This window comes from Molothrus aeneus, chromosome 4 (genome assembly GCF_037042795.1).
Source record: "Molothrus aeneus isolate 106 chromosome 4, BPBGC_Maene_1.0, whole genome shotgun sequence".
In the NCBI taxonomy this organism is placed as follows: domain Eukaryota; kingdom Metazoa; phylum Chordata; class Aves; order Passeriformes; family Icteridae; genus Molothrus; species Molothrus aeneus.
In genome coordinates, this window is record NC_089649.1 from 30,781,567 (window position 1) to 30,798,202 (window position 16,636).

Consider the following 16,636-nt stretch of genomic DNA (forward strand, 5'->3'; position numbering starts at 1 on the left):
TGCCAAAGACATGGACAAAGTTCATATCAAAAGGGTTTTTAAATCAATATTTCCTTGTCAGTTAAAAATAAAATCAAAAAAGTCTTGTTGATAATTAATCATTTTTTTTTATTTTTTAATCTCCAAATGTGCTTAGTTGCCTTCAAATTCACAGGGTAAAGGTTCATCACACATACACATATAAAAAAATCTTTTCAACTTGTAGTCATAAAATGCATTAAAGGTCTGTCTTTTTACAGGGTTTCTATGGGCCTGATTTTCATTCTAACAGTTTTTAGGGAATAATCAGAGGCTTTAAATGGCAGCCAGACTACACCATTTTCAATCTCGTAGGGGACATTGTACCTGGGGTCGTAGTGGCCGCCCGGGTAGTAAATGCCATTGAGGTTGGCAGCCTGGCAGCTGTTGTACCACCAGCCCCCCCCATACATCTCGGCACAGTTCTCCTCCCAGTGGTCCTGGTCCCGGTCAAAGGTGCTGAACTTCATCTGGGCATGGGAGGTGTACTCGGTGCCCTCTTCCAGCCAGCCAGCCACCAGGGCGTCCCCGGCGGTGCCCTCGTAGGAGGACACGGCCAGGCTGTACCCCTCAGCTTCAGACCCTACCTGCACGAGATACTCTGCAAACACAGCATTCCCATCCCAGTCCTCTAACTCTACCCGCAGCACAGTATCATTCTGAGTCAGCAAGTGCAGGTTTTCATTGCCCAGCCAAAACTCTCCTCGCCCCCTGCCATCCACGCTGCCGAAACCTTTCTTGTAGTCTTGCCAGGTGCGGTTAAAATTCACTGATCCATCCATTCTTTGTTGGACCAATAGCCATCCTCCCAAAGTGGTCTCTTGGTCGCAATAAACTGACAAAACCTTATTGGATCCCGCTGGCTTGATTTTGAAAATGCCACTTTTGGCACCAGAAGTGTGTTTCTGGCGGATATCATCACAGTCTAAAAAAAAAAGTTGATCTGGTTTGACAGAAGTTATCAGCAAAATTTAATAAAAGGTTCAGAGGAATCCAAATACCAATAGCTCAGAGGAAAATTGTTAAACACATCTTGGACTATGCTAGGTGTAGTGACAGGCAACATTAGAAAGAATTCAGGAAAGAAAACTTTACATATTTCTTAAATTGTGAATTGTCTATGTAATACCCGAGTATTAATGAAATATTTTCCGTTTTGTTTCTGAGGTGGTAACAAACAGACACAGTGCTTGCATTAAATCATCACACTGTTGTACTACAGTATCTAAAATCAATGTGTCAGTTTGGTTATGGATGGAGTTTGGCTCCATTACCTCAATAACTACCTTTCCCAGTGCTGGGTGTCCTTCGCTTCCCTCCTGACGATCTGAAGCTGCGTGCCTGAAAGTCTGGGGTATCCTCTGCACTCTGATCCTGTTCCAACCCACCTAGCTGCTCATTTATTTCACGGGTCTTTACTGATTTGGTTTCAAAAGTAGAGCCTCCCTTCTTGAAACTAGAAGAGCTGGTCGCTACAGTCTTGGAGTGACTTGCACTGCCAGATGGGAATCCAGATGGCTGAAGTCTTCCAAAGTCATCTTCCTCCTCCTCTCCTAAGTCTCCAAATTTGTCTTTTCCCCCATAAGCTCCTGTACCTATGTGGCTACTGCCTGTGCGTCTGCTGGTTGTGAAGCTGCTAGATCCACTAACGTGCTTGGTAGCAGTGGATGGAGAGTCAGGGGTAAAAAATGACTCTAGCTCAGGGAATACAGTCTCTAGCTTGTGCAAGCCATCTGCACCACTAAAATGGTAGGTGGTCCCTTCCCCTCCAACATTTCCAGGTAAATAGGCACAGTCTGAGCCATCAGAAGAGACTGTTTTCTCAAATACTTCTTCTCTAGGGCCATCAGGCCCAGAAACGACTTTTCTGGTGGTAGTTTTGGTGCATCTACGAACAGCGGAGGAGGTTTTGTCTTCCAGCCTAAGGGTTTCTCTCCCATGAGTGGGAATAACTAATTTGCTGGGGTATGAAGATTCATCCCCCCTTGCTTCTGCCGTGCCATACGAGCTGTCGCCTCGGGAGGGTTTTGTGTCTGCTTCTGGTCTTTCTAATACCACTTCCATCTGCTTGATGTCATTAATTATGTTCAGAGCTTGCATTTCTGGGAGAGGCTTATGCTTAAAATGATCAGGAACATTAGAGTCCTTAAGCGGCCTCATTTTCAGTGTGCTCAATGTGGTTGTTTGAAGCTCAGGGTGCAAGTTGATGGAGTTGGCTTGGACAAGCTGCTTCTGGATGTTGTCGTAGCTTTCTTTGTCCACCTTGTAATCAAAACTTCTAGCGCAGGTTCCTTTGCAAGCTCGTATCTTAATATCAATGTCAACCTACATAACCAGAGAGAAGTAATTTAGTTAGGGAGCTTTCCCAACTTTCTCAAGCAAGGATATCTTCTATTGAACAGGGGAAAGATGAGAGCTGCCCTAGTACCTCCCACCTACAGCTGAGAGGGGAAGATTCTGTCATGGGGTTACCATTGCTTTCTCAAATGACCCAAATGATGGATTTCTGCTCTAGGAATCAAAATGAGCCTTTGATAAAAACCACTGTTTGTGCCATGACTTTTCCTTGCATTACCATCAGAACTGTCTGCAACCTGGGAACACATGTTCTTGTGCCCACCCTAGCTGTGGGCAGCAGTGGCAGCACTGGGGAGGGACAGAGCACAGCGCCTTTCTAACTACTCAGCAGCTCCTTAAAGGAGGAGAAACACCTCATACAGAAGTAGTTATCAGCAGAGGGAGCATCCTTGTGGCCTGGGAGAGAAGCAGCAGATGGGACTAGAAACTCACGTAACTCATGCTGGTTCCTACAGAGCAGAAGTAGAAAATCAGGATGGATAGGTAGCAACTCATTTGGGGATTTTTCTCAGCAAGTCAGGTCCTGTGAGAGTTGCACCATGTTTTCTCCCAGCAGGAGCACTGCTCACCATAATGGACAGATCCCCTTTCTGTAGCTAAGCAGAGAGAATGGGAAGTGCACGGCAGACACCTACCTCTAAGCGCTTCATCTCCACCACTTGTTCCTGGATGCTGCTCTGCAGAGCTTTAATTCTGTTCACTTGAGTGACAACTCTCTGCTTTAATGTCACAATTCTCCGTCTCAGTTCTCCTGACAGGCGACCGTAAGTCTCATCAAGCTCTGAAACAAAAATGCCTCACAGTCAGCTATGCCCATGTGCTTTTCTTTCCTAAATATGCCCTAAAATACTACATATTTTAAAATATGTAATTCAACACATAATTGAGAACATATTTCTCATAGTACTGAGCAGTTTAAATTAATTTTTGCTAACTAGTTAAGAGTCTGTTAATATGATTGTTCTGTTTCCTGATAATGATATTCAGTGCAGCCTGTACTTTCACTACATATGGCTTATTCACAAAAAAGTAGTAATTCCGTAATGGATAATGAAAATGGGCCCAAGATACTCACCCTGAGCACTGTCCAGGTTTGGTTTTAGTGCATTTACAGTTTCCACAATTATCTGATTGGACTTCTTATAGTTGTTTTGATTATCTGAGAGCAGTTTCTTGATTTTTTCTATTCTTTGACTGAACTCCTGGTCCTTTTCTTCAATCAGTCCTTGCATTCTGCATCCTGATGGACATTTGGCACCCTAGAATTGAAAGAAGGAAATAACTGTGCTAAAATCCTCAAGAGTAAACATCTCGTACAATGGAATCTGTGAAGCACATACTCAGAAACCGGCTGTAACTGTGGGGTGTGGAACAAGTAAACCTTTAGTTTCCCCTCTCCTCTGTTCCTCATGGGTGAGATTTTTTTGTAGATACATATATATTTCCTAAAGGTCTGCTGTAAGAAGTCTGTCATCCAGTTTGAGGGAGGATGTTAGAGGCTAGCATTTTTATGTTCTGACAGACTTAAGTTCTTTGCCAAGAAGTCATCAAATAAATGTAGCATAGAAAAGGACTGAGATGCAAGAGGCAAGAAAGCGAGAAATTAATAGTTTATATACAAAAACATCTGGTCACTTATTATGAAACATTTACTGAGCAGCTTGTAATCTGACTTCCTAAAAAATTAACTAGTGAGTGATTGTATGTGATTTCTATCTACTTCTTATCTTTTTCTCACAATTCTCTTTCTGATGCCTTTATTTTATGAACTCCAAATGTGGCAATACCAAAATTCTGAAAAGAAACAATTCTTATGTTTCTCTACAGCGAGGCTTTGTTTACTTAATCTGTCTTTTCCAAACTTACTTTCTTTTCTCATTCTGCACCACTGCAAACTTCTCCCTGTTTATTTTGTATTCATTTTTCCCTTTTTTCCTTTGTTTCCCACAGGAGACCTGTGCAGGCTGCCCCAACCTGAAGTGTTACCTCGGCCCTAACGCTGAACCCGTGCTGGCCTGTGGCACCTGATGTAGTGCTCCAGCTGCTGATCCAGCTGCTGATCCAGCTGAGGCCCCCCTTTCCCCCCAGTGTCAATGGCTCACCCAGTCATCATCTGCACAGAAGGGCCAGTTCTTCTCAGACTGGCAGCTGGATGGGGACTTGTGCTCCACAATCCTGGGACCACGCACTCCTGCACCCCCCTGCTCAAAGGCAGTCTTCCCATCTTGTGCCTGCCAGCAGGAAAAAGGGGAGAAGTAAAAGCAAGATTCAGTGAACAGCTGTCAAGGAAGCAGAAACACAAAGCTGATGTCCTCACACAGCTGGTGGGTGGCAAGGACAGCTATCTGGTAAGCATCACACCCAACAGTGCAAGGGTTTTATTCCAATGTTTCTTGTAAGATATTATATTGCTTGTTTAGTGATGCCCAGGATGCTCAGGATACATTATGATAATATCATTCCACAGAAATAGTTTGTCCTGTGTGTAAATACAAAATTAACTTGAAATTAGACTGAAACTGGACAAGTAAAAATAAATACTTTAAAAATACTATTCCCATTATCTGCAATACTCTAAAATTCTTATTGTCACTTGACCACCTTTTGTCTACACAAAAGTAGCTTACAGATATATGATTTTTCCACTAGAGTTTCTGGTTTTAATCACATTTGCTAACTGGAAGCTTGTAACAGGGTTTTGCCTGACAGAAAGAGCAAGAAAGCTACTAACACAATTTAAAAAACAATTTCAGTGATGGACAGGTTTCACTGTCTTAATGGAAAGAAGAAAAATAAATAAACTGAGGTTTTCTTCAAACCTGAGAAGAAAAAGTGATACACAAGTTAATTCCAGGCCAAAACACAATAAAGGTTCCTGCAGTGTTATCACTTAGTAAAAGACCATTTTTTTCCCTTTTTTTTTTTCATTAAAGAAACCCGTGTTTAAGATGTAATTAGGTCTGACTGGAATCCTCTGTGCACATTTTGTGCTTTTCAAACATTATAATTAATGCTTGAAAATATTAATGACTACTTATTATGATTGATGATTAATTCTGAAGCTGAGAAAGTGATCCTAATTCTAATCTTCAGGGTCAGAACCACTCTGAGGAACTGGAATGTTTTTATTAAAATCAGCAGATTCAAATACATTAGTTTGATTAATTAATGATTTGATCTGGCCCAAGTGCCTCCTAAAAGTAGCACATACATCCAAAAATGCCCTTTAGGCATTGACAACTCCAATATGACTGCTTCTGTTTTGTCCCAACTGCTTCATATAATTTCTGTCATTTGTTAAAACAGGCACTTTATTAAAAAAAAACAAAAAAACAAAAACAAACCAACAGTCACAAAGAAATATGCAAAGAATATAACATAAGAATATGGACTGAGCCCTCAATGGAGAAAAAAAAGGTTATATTAGCACAGTTGAAAATCAAGTTAATCTCCTTCCTTATCAAAGATTTGATTCTTACTTAGCTGTAGTTTAAGCTGATGTTGCTGCTACAAGAATCCTTGTTTTTAAATATGTCTTTCATAATAAAGGAATTGTGTGTCATTTGTAGGTAGAAGATCCTGCTGAAATGAAAGGGGCACGTTACTATACTGAAATACTGTCCAAAGGAAAGCACAATTCATCCCAATAAACATGAAAATTCCTGAATGGCTGGAGCTACTAGCATCCAGCCAGTTATGTTTAAGACTTAGAGCATTACCTATGAATGTTTGAATTCACGTAAATGGATTTGCTTTGCTGGTCTTGAAGCCTGGCAGATTCAGCAAAAGTGAGTTAAGCAAAACTATAGAGGGCTAGATACTCCAAAAGTAACTTCATCAGTGAAGTGTTACACTAAGCTGCTGCATATGTGTGTGCACTGAATTTTACAAGCTAGGTGATAGACAGAATTTATCTATCTCATGAATTAACATTAAATAAATGCTTACTATTCAAAGCAGAAAGATACAAAAAGAATCAAGTAAGCAAATTCATACCCAGGCTATGCTGAGGCACAGGAGCACACAGAGGATCCTCACAGGTATCATCTTCAGGAGAAGAGCAAGAACTCTGACTGAAAGGATGCTTTTTGCCAGTCTTTTGGTGCAATTTAAACCTGAATGTGAAGCTGAGATTAATCATTATGCTCCCTTCTGTTTGTAGAAAAAACACACCACATGCCCCCTTCCCCTTCAGTGATTACTTAAGGCCTCTTGCACAAGTTTCTGGTGTTATTTGCTCCAGATAAGTTTGTTCAACACCAACATGCGGGCAACACCAAGAATTCCAGGAAAAAATTCTGTCTAAAACTGTTTCTTGTAACTGGACAATCAACCAAGATGTGTGTCAGAGCTAGTGGGATCCAGCAGTGCTTCCCTCCTGGAAAACACACAGTCAGTGTGATGGGCATTTGGCTGCATAAACAAAGAGCTGATATTTGAAAAAGGAAGTGATTGCTTTGCGTGCATGTTGGTGTTGAACAAAATATACTGAGGTCCATGGAGAATGTCCTCGTCAAACTCAAAAAAGCTCAATTTTTAACTCCAAAATAGACACAAAAGTCTAGTGAAAAATCACAAGCTTGTGATCTTCATGCTCAGGAGCACAGGAATTGCAGGCGCAATCATTGCGGGTTCTCCTTGGGCATACAGTCATGGACTGTGCTTTACCACAGGATCGCGTATGATATTTCTTCCACTGAACCCCTTCTGCCTCACACTGAGTATAGGGATGGTGCTCCACAGGCAAGCATCTGCCCAGAGCTGTACACTCTTTTCATTGTAGGGTGATGCTCTGCAGACTGCTTAAAGCTTCAAGGATTTTCCTATGGTACATTACATTCATTCCCTGGCCTTTTCACAGTTGTAGAAACCAGGTGAGAAGGTTAAGTCCAAAAGTAGCTATTAATTTTTGGGATCCATTTTGATAGCCTGAAGCCTTCAGAGCACACCCTATGTGCAGATCCCATTGCTGGTAGCTGCCTCTCTGTGCCAGCACCACGGGGCTCAGGGGGAACAGCTGGCAGCCAGCTCTGAGACACATGAGTGTCTTACCTCTGGTCCCACAGGAACTGGCTGATCAGGGCATGAATAGCCCCTAATTCTGCAGGGTATCAGCTGTAAGTAAGGCACCACTGTGCCCCACCCTGTCCTGCTAACTATATGTGTTAGAATCTATGCAAAAACTAACGCATCCTTCATAATGCAGATGTGACATGTCACTTGGGTTCTAACTCTTCCCAGTTTGTCAGTGCTTGATTTTGTGATCATCAATAATAACTTAACATTATATTTGTAATTTAATGGGCCTTAAAAATCAATAGTAGTATGAGCTCATAAAGCAGAAGAATTTCTGCCTTTTCAACCATGCTGACAGAGGATGTGATGATTTGCTAGGAGATGTTCCAGGCACTGGTCACCAGGGTAAGAGGGGACATGGTAAGGAGCATGTTCCAGACCTCTTCTGACCCTGAGGGATGGCACAGCTCTCTGGTGACACTCAAACACAGCAAACCTAACTCTGGTCCAAGTAAAACTCAGCCACCAAGGCTAGAGGGACTGGAAAAAATTTGGCATAAACATTAGGTAAGCTAAGAGGGGTTTCCTGCTTGCTGTGAAGGCAGCTGCTGGGGGAAGCTGGGGTGAAAGAGGAGCTTCTCAGGCTTTACAAACAGGGGCTGAACCTGTGTGCCTGACCTTCAGTCTGTACCTCTGCTTTCATGTTGCAATCATTCAGTCACTTCTGTCGGTGTTTGTTTGAAAGGCTGCAGGCCAAGAGCTAGATAAACTTTGGATTTAACTTTAATTCAGGATCAAAGGACAGAAGTGCAGTTCACTACTCATCTGCCCTGCTTTTGGCTAAATGCCACAGTAACAGTCGAGGAGTCTGGGATTTAGAGGTGGTTTGTGTGCCCTAGATGTGAGCCTCACCTTGTTTGCCCAGCACCCTCTGTGTCTCCTGCCACGCCACCAGCTTCCAAGTGGTGCTTTCTGCTCCTCCTGCTTGCTCATTCATAACCTGCCTTTGGATGCTTTGCCTTAGACTTCATTCTCCTTCAGACTCAGCTCTCATCTTCACTTTCTTTTCATATGCTCCTCAGACCACCTAACCCTTCTGAAGTCATTACTAGTCAGTCCCAGCACTTTGTCCCACATTTTCCCAATGCAATATCCCAGAACTGAGGAACCCAGAAGTCCTGCAATCAATCCACTTTATTTGATTCTTTCTTCCTCTACATCTTCCTCATTCAGTTTTTTTTTTTTCCCTTGCCTTTGGAGTGAGATTCTTCTTTTTTGTGCTCCAGTGGTCTTTGGAAGAGTCACTGAAAGCTCAAGGTGTGAAACAAAGGCCACCAAATCCTTTAATAAACTTTTATAAAGTGAGAGGTACAGACTTTTCTAAATACAGGTAACTTTTACTGTAGGCTACAGTCTGAGGGTCATGTATGATAAGAAATTATTTAGAAAAGAGAAATATGCTCAGCTCTCAGCATACAAAATAGGGGCAGTAAGTTAAATTGCAATGTACTTGCTTGCAAAAAATAATACTGAGAACATTATTCTATTTTAAGAGTTAGAAAAAACAGATCTTTTCCAACCTCTTTCTGATAAATATGGTATTGGATGCTGTAGCAAGGAGCTTCCAGAGGCACGAGTGTTGCTAGATTTCTTCCAGGGCCTAGAGAACACAACTGTGGGCTGGGACCCTGAAGACTCACTGATTAACTCTGGCATAGGACTTCATTGAAAGATCAGCCTTCTTGGATTTGCTGATTCTGACCCTTCTGACCACTGGAGCAAATGCTCCTCTCCAGAGATGAAAATGATTTTTGAAAACTTAAAGACACCCATCAGCAAACCAACTGGAAGAATAAGATGATTTTAGTAATGGTGAGCAATCCATAAAATACCAGCTCATACCCATGAAATGTGTGTAATTACAGCAGATGGCCATCAAATTGCAGCCAAAATCTATACCGGGAGAGGAAATAACAATTCTCATCTAGCAGAGTGTAAATACAGATATCAAAGCAACAGAGGTGAAAAGAATACTTTTTAAATCCATGTTGCAAATATATAAATAATATCAACCTAAAGTCATGCCATAGGTGGCATAAATTGAAAACAGAAAGTGGAAGGGACTCAACCAATGCTACTCAAGTAGTGTTTGCAGAACAAGGAGGAGACTGGGCTTGCCAACCCTTCTCTTCCATCCTTCTCTCCAGCCTCTCTACACATACTGTTTCAGCTCCATGGAGCAACAGGAGAGGCCTTACAGCACAAAATGTTCAGGAAAACTGCTTTGCTTAGTGAGGAATTGAGTGTCAGGGCTGGCAGGGAGCTGTGCATCATGGCTGGTTGCAGGAGTGCAACAAAATTGTTGAAATATACCAGTTCAGTGGTGTGGAGGGGTCATCCCTCCTCTCAAGCCATTGTTAACCTCACTTGACCCTAGCTAATGAGGCCTTCTTCTCTCCTGAGAAACCTGTTTTCCTCTTAGATTTTGGCCCAAGAGTAAAAATTCCACTATGTCAAAATCCTAATAAAAATGAGAGAGAGTTGGCAGTTTATTGTGATGTGGAGACTCAGATCCAGGGAAGATGCTCAGCACCAGCCTCAGGAGGCATCTGGGCATCAAAACTGGAAAACAGCTGAGGCAGCATGAACTGACTGTAAGGTCTCTTTTATCACCGCAATGTCCTCCTGTCTCTATAATAAAGCACTTGATGTGCCATTTAGAGGTACCAGGCAAACTTCTGGTTTTTCATAGTAGCTAAAAATATTAAGACCAGGATACACTTCCTATTTTACTTAATGCATCAGCTTGAGATAGTTATAGTTTCTAGCTCTGGGTGTATCTTTTGTTGAGCAATTTGCCCACAAACCTAATTTGGTTTGCTAACACATCCCTCAAATGTACTCATCAGATTTCGAGGAGGTACATTCAGACAGCATTGCAAACTCTTTGTTGGTTGTGACCTGTGCTGTGGATTTTCTGATGTGGATCACATGGGAAATTATTACCAGATCCAGAGAAAGAAAATGCAAGTAAAATGCAATCAATTTCTGCTGCAAATTTTAACATTTCTTGGTTGCATGGCACTGAATACATTGAAGTAATTTTTAAATATTTGTTTACTACTATGTGTCATATAGTAAATGAAACTTATTCCGAGTAAAATTTGAGAAACTTGTTAATATATACGGTCTGAAGTAAAATACCTGTTCTCAGTCATTGATACTACCTAGCACATCCCAACTGAAAATGTATTCATTACTTCGTGGTAAGTGAAGTTAAACAATCTTCAGCAGGAAAATAGGCTACTTTCAACTTGCTACGTACTTTGATCTGTGTCACCAAACAACTTTATTGTAAAACTTGAAAGCTTATGGATACTTGTCACATTTCTGGAGAAATAGGTTGAACACATGTCTCTAAACAAAGAGCAGGAACTGCTGGTGTGAAATTCAGGAATGACTGAATCAAGTAGGTTTGATCCACCTATCAAAAGTTTTCCTTGCCTTGCTTGGCCAGCTGTAGATCACGGATAACAAACTCAGGCCTTTTTTGTTATAATCAAAAATTTATTGAGAATGTGTACAGAAAAAAAAAACCAACCATCAACAGAGGTATGCACTGCTCAGGGAAGAGGTTTGGGTATCTTACAGTCAATGTTGCTTTATAGTCAAAACTGTGTAATGTTTTGCTAAGTTCAGTGTTTAAGAAAAGATTTGCTTTTCCTGTTCAGACTGGAAAATTTTCCTGTTAAGACTTTTTCAAATTGTTCTTTATGCGTCTCCAACCTAAAACAGAAAAAAAAAGAGTATTTTAATGTTCTTCTAATGAAAGAAGTACCTAAGGCTATGATGACATGTTGATAGCATCCATACATAGTCATATTAGTTGGAAATTAAAAATGCAGCATTTAAATTACACAAAGGCAAGGGATTATTCTTGGTCATGAGACTATCCATTTATCTATCCATTAAAAGAAACAGTAATGTAGAAGGTGCACTAAAATTAAAGTACTAATGTGACTACTACTACTACTGTGACAAAATGATAAAAAAAGCCAGCTTCTCTAAGATGCAGTGGGCTTAACTTCAGCTGTCCATGCTCACTATTTGAAATTATTACTGAAATGTTTCAATTATTATTGAAATGTTCTGTGTTAATTTTAAATATCGCCTTGGCCCTGTGGTCGAACCTGTTTGATATTGCCTAAGTTGTGCTGCTGTCCATCCACTGACAGTCTGTTGAATGGGATGATTTTCATTGCCGATTTCTTCATGGAGTACCACCGGTCGCGCCAGGTTGCCCAGATAATGCCATTGTCAAATCCAGATGGACCAGCATCTTCTGATGTGTACACACCACCTAGGCAACACCAGTTGGAGCAAAACAGTTGGTAGCTTTCTAAAATAGTGCCCATACATTTTTCTGGTCCTGACACTCCATGGCACCCCTGGGTGATCTAACAGACTCTGTTCACCCTCTTTCTCCCCTTATTTTGTTTCTCTCAGGACTGATTATCCCACTTCGGAATGGAGAGCAGTAACAAATTCCTACTACTGATGTTAACAATTATTGCAAAGAATGGACTATGCCAGCTTTGGAAAATCCAGAAGGCAAAGTGTACTCTACAAACATGACTCATTTTCCTTTATCACTGAAACGTGGTGTCCTGGATATAAGCACTCGGAAGACACCTTACCTACATAATATTTGCCATTGAGGTGGCCAGCATGACATCTATTCATCCACCACCCAGATCCATCCTGCTCAGCACAGTTGCCTTCATAGTTATCGTTGTCATTGTCGTGCGTACTGAACCTCATGCCATTGTGGTAGGTGTAGGATTTATCACTTGGGTCATCCCCAAAATTGAATCCATCAAAGGCATCCCCGGCGTCACCGCCGATGAAGTAGGCGTAGGTCAGTCGGTACTTGTCCTCTTCACTCCCCACTCTGAACACAGCGTAGTCAGCAGTGCTGGGAACAGAGGGCAGGGCTGAACATGGGCATGCTGCACTCCCAGCACATGCACAATTGAAAAATGCATCAGCACTAAAACTGCAGAAAAGGCATTTATTGCATCCTAGCATTTCAGAATGAATTGTTTTCATGTGACTGTGGGCCTCAGTTCAGTGACAAACATCCAATCAACTTTTGTGCTCCAGTACCAAACATATTTTCTGACTACTAGCCTTTAGTGATGTATGAAATACCTACATCATCAACACACACACAGACACACACATGTATATAAATGTACATATAATCTCCCAGGTTCATAATAGAAAAAGAAATAAAAAATAAAATAAAAGAACAGTGTAGACCAGACCTATAATAATCACATAGTCCATAAGTTATGTAAGACAAAGAAACTTGGAGAGAAGAAACAGATTCTTTCTGCCTAATAAATGAGTGCTGACAGCATGTGGCCTTCTGACAGGCCCATGTGACTGCAACACCCAGTGACTGCTGTCACAGCTGTAAGCTCAGGAGCCAAAGCAGTTCCATGCACATGTTATCTGGTCTAAGAGTTCATCAATTTTTAGGAGCAACCTTTTGTCAGTACAAACTGATGCAGCAGTGGGAGCAGGAGGTTGTAAGCTGTCATTCTCAGAAGCATAATAAGCAAATACCTTTTTTTGCCACTCCAGTCCTCCAGCTCTATTCGTAAGGTATATGGCAGAGTGGACTGTGTAGTTATTAAATGCATCTTTTCATTGCCCAGCCAGAACTCAGTGGTGTCATCTGGAGACAGATGTCCAAATCCTTCCTTGTACTGAACCCAATTTTTACTGAAGTCTTCGCTCCCATCCAGTCTCTGGAGAAATAAACCAAGAATACCAAAAACAAAAATAAAAACCTCAGTCAAAAAGATATGTATCATATGTAGGTAAATAAAAACAGTACTCATGCAAAAAGTTTGTTTACAGCAGTAATACATAAGTGACATACCCTTTGTAGTACTGTCCAGCCATTGCCATATGAGTCAATCTCACAGTAGACTAGGAATGACTGCTTGGCTTTCTGAGGCTTGATAAAGTACAGTCCACTTTTCCTTGCACCCTTATTTGCAATGTCTTGACAATCTGAAGTAAAGATATTCCAAAGATCATTTTCAATCTAGCTACAACTCTATCCTTACATTTATTTTATATTTTAACTTTTTTAGTGCAAGAAATGCAACTTATCTAAATACCATTGCTGCAAATTAAGCTACTTAGTCCACATAGTTCAATGTCATTGCCATAAAAAACCCTACTGAGGGTCACAGGACTTGTGTAAGGTGAAGATGAATTTAGTCTCATGTAGAGTTTAAGCACTGTAAAACATAGCCATTGCATTGATTACTACAGCAACAAAGAAAGATTCTGGACCTAATGGAATAATTAAATTTTTTTCCACATGGCTTAGTAGAAATCTGATGAGTTATCTTCTCTTAGTCCCAGGTCCATGGAAACTCTAGTCATGTCCCGTGTGTTTAGCACACATTTTGGGATAATCGTATTTTGGCCAAAAAGGCCAAGCAAGAACTAAGTTCCATTTGAATCCTTGCCTGCAGATCATCTAATTTGTACTGACTGGTTTTATAATGTGCAATTTTATGTATCTTTGCAGAAGTCTATGACCCATAAGATTGCAAGTAAATCATTGCTGTGATGCCAAGCAGCAGCACTTGTAGCTGAATTAACCCTCAACCATACAGGAAATATTCTGCACACCTCTTCCAGTTGTCTCGTGAATTTCAGCCCGGTCCTTGCATGGCTCCTGACAGAGTGACTCAAGCTGGGCAATCTTCTGTTTCAGCTCTGTGATCCTGTTGCCGTTCATTATATGTGTGTCTGTCAACTGTCTGGACAGAGAGACACAAAAATGGGTTGTTGTACCTGCTGTTTGGGAATGTGTAATTCTCATTCATTTCCCTGGACACATGCCTCATGGATCTAATGTGCTGCTACATGCATCCCTGTAAAACGGGGTGCCTCTCCCAGCACTGGTATTCAGAGTTAAGGACAGGCAAAATGAGAAAGCACAGGCTTAACCTCATGCAAAACTTAACCATATGCAAAACTTTACTCCAACCAGCAAAACTCTAACCAGTAATTAATGTATTAATATAACTCTATGGAAAGTTTTACTTTCCTCTCCTGATGTAAAGGATAAACTCCTCTTCAATTATGGATGTATTTGTAAAACTTAAGTGCTCTAAATAAACTGCTGCACGTGTCAGAATGCCTAAAAAATCTTTGACATAATGTCATAGAAGCAGAGATCTGTCAAAAAACATATCCTTAAGATTTAGTAAGATTAATGATGTTTTCAATTCTACTTCCAATGTCAACTTATAAAAGACTATCACTAAGTTTATGGTTACTTATGATTTAGAACTAGGTAACTGAGCTAATTTTCATGGATGTATGCAACAAAATTGGCCAGAGTAAATGATTGCACAAACATTCCACATGCTCTGCTTTACAGCAAAAACTCATGACCTCCAAAGGTCATGAAAAAAATTTAGGGATAGCTGGCACAGCAGGGGAAACATAAATAAAAATATTGCCAGGCTTCATGGCAATTCTTATCTTCTACTTCTTGCACAATTAACAGTTTGTCCAGGTGAGCAGAGAATTCAGTATCAGATCCTCATGATCCTTCCGTGTCTTGCTAGGTAGCTACTAATGCCAGTGTGGGCAGAACTGTCCTCAAGAGCACAAAAAACCTTTCTGAGAGAGGCTTTTTGGCACTTGACAAAAGAACAGAAAGAAAACAATTTGTATTGTCACTGATAAAAGAAGGGGAAATACCTACTGGATAGTAGTTTCATGAGACAATATAGTGTTTTCATATCTGATAATTTCTTCAATTATTTTCCTGGACTTTTGAGTGAAATCATCAATTGAATCTGTAAAACAGAAAAGGTACAAAATAATTGTAGTTAGGAAAATTAAAAAAATAAAACCACATAAATAATATTTTTCAGTTGTGTACTTATTTTTATATGCTCACTTGGTAATGTCTGCTTTTCTGAAGGATAGAGGCCTTGGATGTGTTGGATCAGATGGTCTGCTGTTACTGTGGCATTAGAAATACGCTGCAAAAGTCTCTCCATTTCCAGCAGGTCATTATCCACAGTGGATTGGTATTTAGCAAAGAAATCTGCAATGCCACAAGTTGTTGGGCAGAAGCTACCCTAAGGAGTAAAGAGAGACAGCTGTCAATGCTTCAGGGGCAAAGCAAGCAGAGCAGAATGTGTGGGCAGAGGAACTTTCAGTCACTGTTGACACAAATGATAAAGGATAAAAAAGGGCAGGCATTCGCAGCAGACTTTGTATGTGAATTTTCAGAGGCACTACATGCATGCAGCAAGAGAACAGTGCATGCCATTATTGTAGCATCTGCTGGATATGTGCTTTCATCCACTTTTACCAAGCATATACTGCTATCAGTAAATGACAGGTTTAAGCAAAGCACATTTAATAAGTACTGAAAACAATGATGGGGTTCAAGTGATAACACTGGTTAATAATCAGCATAGAAAAGCTTTAGTTACATTCTTAAGATAAAAGAAAATTGTTCAGGTACTTACAAATCTGTCATCCAGTATGCAGCAGTTTTCTCTGGTAGCAATGTACTGAAGAGAAGAAAAGAGGGCTGGTTTTAGTGGATTTTCTCCGAGACCCCTTTCTGCGCTAGCACGCAGTTTCCTAAAGGCTGTCTCTTCACTTACCGCCATGCTGGTGGAAACGAGCAGGGCGAGGAGAGACCCCAGGGGAGCCCAGCTGCACCACCTCAGCCCCATCGTGTCTGTCCCACCAGGTGCACTTGTGCAGTCAGCAGCCGAGAATGTTCAACCCAGCGCAGGGTGGCAGCAGTTTAAGGCAGCAGGCTGAAGCTGGGGGCGGGCACTGGGAGGTGGTGGGAAGAGGTGGGGTAGGGATCTGAGGTTGATTCCCAGAATTTGCACATACACTCCTCCCATTTTCAGAACCTGCTTTGCACTTAGTCGCCTGATCTCTGCTCCAGCCAGGTCTCAGGGGAGGCAGGAAGGTGAGACAAGGCATGGAGATGCTACACCTCATCACAAACATCATCAAACTCACACATCACTTTGTAACAGGGGCTGGCAGAAGTTTCACTCTAACAGCACAGGTAAAAGGCACAGTAGCAATCTGAATTATCTGTATCAACTATCAATTGCCTAACAACAAATGATATTTTGGGATTAAGTAGGTCTTTCCCACCACAGAT

The 16,636-nt window shown here is 41.1% G+C and overlaps 2 protein-coding genes across 2 annotated transcripts; both read right to left on the reverse strand.

The window, feature by feature from the left end:
- Positions 1-233: 233 nt before the first annotated feature.
- On the reverse strand, positions 234-6,423 carry FGA (fibrinogen alpha chain). Its single transcript, XM_066549035.1, has 6 exons — positions 6,373-6,423; positions 4,479-4,607; positions 3,452-3,635; positions 3,012-3,157; positions 1,305-2,343; positions 234-943 (listed from the first exon to the last, which is right to left on the reverse strand). Exons 1-6 carry the CDS (start codon positions 6,421-6,423, stop codon positions 234-236), a joined length of 2,259 nt encoding a protein of 752 aa, XP_066405132.1.
- Positions 6,424-10,944: 4,521 nt separating this feature from the next.
- Positions 10,945-16,243, reverse strand: FGG (fibrinogen gamma chain). The gene is made up of 10 exons (XM_066549036.1): positions 16,116-16,243; positions 15,975-16,019; positions 15,395-15,578; positions 15,197-15,290; positions 14,110-14,240; positions 13,343-13,476; positions 13,024-13,208; positions 12,090-12,367; positions 11,583-11,752; positions 10,945-11,178 (listed from the first exon to the last, which is right to left on the reverse strand). Exons 1-10 carry the CDS (start codon positions 16,185-16,187, stop codon positions 11,164-11,166), a joined length of 1,308 nt encoding a protein of 435 aa, XP_066405133.1. The 5' UTR covers positions 16,188-16,243; the 3' UTR covers positions 10,945-11,163.
- Between the last annotated feature and the right edge of the window lie 393 nt (positions 16,244-16,636).

Bases quoted from the DNA above. Each gene is read 5' to 3' on its own strand.
- FGA (XM_066549035.1), bottom strand. From the start codon at position 6,423: ATGATACCTGTGAGGATCCTCTGTGTGCTCCTGTGCCTCAGCATAGCC. The intron at 3,158-3,451 runs GTGAGTATCTTG...TTTTTGTTTCAG, and splicing joins AAACCTGGACAGTGCTCAGG to AGCTTGATGAGACTTACGGT. The intron at 2,344-3,011 runs GTAGGTGTCTGC...CTGGTTATGTAG, and splicing joins TGGAGATGAAGCGCTTAGAG to GTTGACATTGATATTAAGAT.
- FGG (XM_066549036.1), bottom strand. From the start codon at position 16,187: ATGGGGCTGAGGTGGTGCAGCTGGGCTCCCCTGGGGTCTCTCCTCGCC. The intron at 16,020-16,115 runs GTAAGTGAAGAG...TCTTCTCTTCAG, and splicing joins TCGTTTCCACCAGCATGGCG to TACATTGCTACCAGAGAAAA. The intron at 12,368-13,023 runs GTATTTGCTTAT...CTCTGTTCCCAG, and splicing joins GACTGGAGTGGCAAAAAAAG to CACTGCTGACTACGCTGTGT.